At 44.3% G+C, this 4,912-nt stretch overlaps 1 protein-coding gene across 1 annotated transcript; it reads right to left on the reverse strand.

Moving 5' to 3' along the window:
* Positions 1-737: 737 nt before the first annotated feature.
* Positions 738-1,589, reverse strand: LOC148563363 (uncharacterized). The gene is made up of 2 exons (XM_088486768.1): positions 1,563-1,589; positions 738-1,478 (listed from the first exon to the last, which is right to left on the reverse strand). Exons 1-2 carry the CDS (start codon positions 1,587-1,589, stop codon positions 738-740), a joined length of 768 nt encoding a protein of 255 aa, XP_088342894.1.
* Between the last annotated feature and the right edge of the window lie 3,323 nt (positions 1,590-4,912).

The raw sequence follows: 4,912 nt of genomic DNA on the forward strand, positions 1-4,912 counted from the left end.
TTTCCAGTTGGCAGCAAGTTTTCCTTCTCCCGACTTATTTGCTCCGATGTCATTTCGGATGAGGACTAAGTCGTTTGAGGCGAAGCTTCTTCGAATGACCTTTTGGTTATACCTTGTTGCCATCCTTTGCTTTAACGCTGCTTCCCTTATCTGTGCTTGTTCTCGGACTTCTGGGAGCAACTCGAGTTCTTCTTTGTGGGCTTGAACATTACCAACCTCATTGTAAAATCTCACCCTTGGACTTTGCTCGTTGATATCAATAGGGATCATGGCTTCAATACCATAAGCAAGTTGGAAAGGTGTTTCGCCAGTAGTTGAATGAGGTGTGGTTCGGTAGGCCCATAGTACCTGAGGAAGCTCTTCATCCCAAGCTCCCTTTGCTTCTTGAAGCCTTTTCTATCCTGCCAATATAACTTTATTGGCCGCTTCTGCTTGTCCATTCGCCTGGGAATGCTCGACCGAGGTGAATTGGTGCTTGATCTTCATGCTAGCTACTAAGCTTCTAAATGTAGGGTCAGTGAACTGTGTACCATTATTAGTTGTGATGGAGTGTGAGACTCCAAATCGGGTGATAATATTTTTGTACAGAAATTTCTAACTTTTCTGCGCCGTAATAGTAGCTAACGGCTCTGCTTCTATCCACTTAGTGAAGTAGTCTACTCCCACAATGAGAAACTTTACTTGTCCTGGCGCTTGAGGGAAAGGCCCGAGTAGGTCCAGTCCCACTTTGCAAAGGGTCATAGAGAAGTTACACTAATGAGTTCTTCTGGGGGAGCGACATGAAAATTTGCATGAACTTGACAAGGTTGACACTTTTTCACAAAGTCGGTGGCATCTCTTTGCATGGTTGGCCAGAAGAATCCATCTCGGATAACCTTTCTGGCTAAAGATCTTGCTCCAAGATGGTTTCCACAGATGCCACTATGCACTTCATCCAGGACTTCTTCCGCCTTCGAAGTCGGGATGCACTTCAAAAATGGTGTAGATATCCCCCTTCTGTAAAGGACATTTCTTACTAAAGTATAGTTTTGTGCTTCCCTCCGAATCTTCTTGGCCTCTTTTTGTTCTTCGGGTAGGATGTCAAATTTTAAGTATTCGATCAAAGGAGTCATCCATCCGAGGTCTAATCCGGAAACTTCTAAGACATCTAACTTGGTGCCTGTCTTCGTAACTGAGGGTTCTTGGAGAGTCTCTTGGATCAGGCTTCTATTGTTTCCCCCAGGTTTGGTACTCGCTAACTTAGAAAGGGTGTCTACTCTGCTGTTAAGTTTTCGAGTTATGTGTCTCACCTCGGTTTCGGGAAATTGCCTAAGGTACTCCATAGTTTTCTCTAAGTACCTTTTCATGTTTGGGTCTTTGGCCTGATACTCTCCATTAATTTGAGAAGTCACAACTTGAGAGTCGCTGAAGACTACTACTTTGGTTGCTCCAACTTTATTGGCTAGCTTTAGTCCAGCAATCAGGGCTTCATATTCTGCCTGATTGTTGGAGGCTAGGAACTCAAATTTCAATGAAAGACTTCTATTTGAGTTCCTTCCTGGCTAACTAATATTATGTTGCACCTTTTCTGACTTTGTTGGAGGAGCCATCTACATACAACTCCCATATTATGGAGGTCTTCTCTTGATTCCCTGCGTATTCGGCCACGAAGTCAGTGAGACATTGGGCTTTGATGACTGTTTGAGTTTCGTATTTCAAATCGAACTTGGATAGCTCTATCGCCCATTAAACAATTTTTCCCGGAATATCCATTTTTTGAAGGATTTGCTTCATGGGTTGGTTCGTCCGAACTCTGATTGTATGAGATTGAAAATAAGGTCGAAGTCTTCTAGATGCTACTATCAAGGCATATGTGAACTTTTCAAGTTTTTTATACTTTAGTTCAGGGCCTTGTAACACCTTTCTTGTAAAGTAGACAGGATGCTACCCGACCTCATCTTCGCGTATTAATGCTGATGTCGCGGCCTTCTCAGCGACAGCTAAGTATAACACGAGTTCTTCCCCAGCTATTGGCCGGGTAAGAATTGAAGGTTGGCTTAAGAACATTTTGAACTCCTGAAAGGTTTCTTCACATTCAGAAGTCCATTTGAGGTGGCATCCTTTTCTCAATAGGACAAAAAGTGGTAAGGATCTTAATGCTAATCCTGCCAAAAACCTGGACAAAGCTGCAAGTCGGCCATTCAGCTGCTGAACTTCCTTCAAGCAGGTCAGACTCTTCATTTCCAGGATTGCTCTACACTTATCGGGGTTAGCTTCAATCCCCCTTTGTGTTAGCATGAATCCTAGAAAATTTTCGGCCTCCACTGCAAAGGTGCATTTATCGGGATTTAGTCTCATCCCATGCAATTTTATGGTGTTGAAAACTTGCGAGAGATTCTCCAGGAGGCTGGTGTCATCTTTGGTTTTCACAAGCATGTCATCTACATATACCTCCATTAATTCTCCCAGATGAGGTGCAAACACCTTATTCATCAGCCTTTGATATGTGGCTCCTGCATTTTTTAATCCAAATGACATGACCACGTAGCAGTAATTAGCTCTGGGCGTGATGAATGATGTCTTATCTTGGTCCGACTTATACATCGGGATTTGGTTATATCCTGAGTAAGCATCCATGAATGACAGGTATTGATATCTCGAGCTGGAATCTACTAGGATATCAATGTTGGGTAGAGGATATATATCTTTTGGACATGCCTTGTTAAGGTTGGTGTAGTTAACACACATCCTCCATTTTCTATTCTGTTTCTTGACCAACACCACATTTGCTAGCCAGGCCGGGTACTTGACTTCTCTAATAAATCCGGCCTCAAGCAGGGCTTGCACTTGCTCTTCGACCACTTGAGCTCGTTGAGGTCCTAGCTTCCGTTTTCTTTGCTGAACAGGTCGGGATCCCAAATGAACAGCCAATCTATGTGACATTAGTTTGGGGTCTATTCCAGGCATGTCGGAAGCTTTCCATGCGAAGAGATCGAAATTCTCTTGTAGGAGCTGTACCAGCTTCTCCTTTAGATCTTCTGCTAAATTGGCTCCTATATTGGTGTTCTTCCTAATCTCTTGCCTGATCTATACCTCTTTGGCCTTTCCTTCGGGCTGTGGTCGTAGTTCTTCTCTAACTCAGACTCCCCCGAACTCAATGGTGTTGACTTCTTTGCCTTTACCTCTCAGGTTCAAGCTTTCATTGTAATACTTTCTCGCCAGCTTCTGGTCTCCTCTGATGGTAGCAATCCCTTTTGGTGTTGGGAACTTCATGCAGAGATGAGGTGTAGAAACTACTACTCCAAACCGATTTAGGGTTGTTCTTCCTATCAGAGCATTGTAGGCAGAAGCTACATCGACGACAATAAAGTTGATGCTTAAAGTTTTGGATTTCATCCCCTTTCCAAAAGTTGTGTGTAGGGAAATGAAGCCCAGAGGCTTAATGGGAGTGTCCCCTAATCCGAAGAGGGCATCGGGTTAGGCCTTTAGCACTTTCTCGTCCAATCCCAACTTGTTAAATGCTGGTTTGAACAAGATGTCAGTTGAACTCCCTTGATCCACTAGAGTTCTGTGCAGATGAGCGTTGGCGAGAATCATAGTGATTAGTACCGGGTCATCATGCCCGGGCACAATACCTTGTCCGTCTTCCTTGGTAAAAGAAATGGTTGGGAGGTCGGGCCCTTCATTCCTGACTTGATAGACTTCCTTCAAATGTCTTTTTTGAGATGATTTGGTCAACCCTTCTCTTGCAAATCCTCCCGATATCATATGGATGTCGTTTTGGGGTCTGCGGAGGCGGACTTCGTCGTCCGTAACCTTCATCATCTCTTTTTCTTTTCTCATGATTGTCCGACCTTTCCATGAGATATCTGTCTAGCCGACCTTTCCTGGCCAGCTTTTCTATCACATTTTTTAGGTCGTAGCAATCATTAGTATAATGTCCATATAGCTTGTGATATTCACAGTATTCATTACGGCTTCCCCCCTTCTTGTTCTTAATAGGTCATGGGGGAGGAAGCTTTTCAGTATGACAAATTTCTCTGTAGACGTCGACTAGGGAAACTCGTAAAGGAGTGTAGGAGTGGTATTTTCTGGTCCTTTCGGGCCTGACTTCTTCCTTTTTCTTGGGTTTCTTCTCCTTTTCTTTTGATTAGTGAGTGTTCCCCAGCCGCCAGCTTGGTTCTCGTAACCTGGTGTTCTCTTCCATGTTGATGTACTTCTCAGCTCGCTCTTGTACATCACTCAAAGAAGTCGGGTGTCTCTATGAGATGGACTGGGAGAAGGGTCATTCTCGAAGTCCATTGACGAGACCCATTATTACTACCTTAGTGGGCAGGTCTTAAATTTCTAAGCACACCTTATTAAATCTTTCAATGTAGTCTCTCAGGGGTTCTCCGACCTCCTGTTTGACTCATAGGAGGTTAGGGGCGTGCTTGACCTTGTCTTTCTGAATTGAAAATCGTTCAAGAAACTTGCGCAAGAGGTCGTCGAAGCTGGTCACTGACCTGGGGGGAGACCATCAAACCGCTTCATGGGAACTTACAACGAGTGGCGTCTGACGCGTCGGCTAAGTACATCCGACTTTTGAAATTGCTGAGGTGATGCTTCGAGTCTGTCGTCCCATCGTACAGGTCCATGTTGGGGCTTTTAAAATTTCTGGAAACTTTTGCCCTCATGATATCCTCAATGAATGGGTCTTCTTCTCCCAATGGGGTGTCCTCTCGATCTCTGCGGGAATCCTTATTTCGGAGGTTGGATTCCAGCCTTGAGAGCTTTTCTTCAAGTTCTCTTTGTCGCTCAATCTTTCTCCTTAGCCTTCGCTCCGCTTCACGCTATCGTTCCAGCTCCTGTTCTAGTTGCTCGAGTCGACCTTGGTGACCATGTAATAATCCCATTAGGTCAGCAGAATGAGGTTGTCCATCTTTTCCGAGTT

Source organism: Arachis ipaensis, chromosome B5 (assembly GCF_059453495.1).
Source record: "Arachis ipaensis isolate K30076 ecotype BB chromosome B5, ASM5945349v1, whole genome shotgun sequence".
Lineage (NCBI taxonomy): Eukaryota > Viridiplantae > Streptophyta > Magnoliopsida > Fabales > Fabaceae > Arachis > Arachis ipaensis.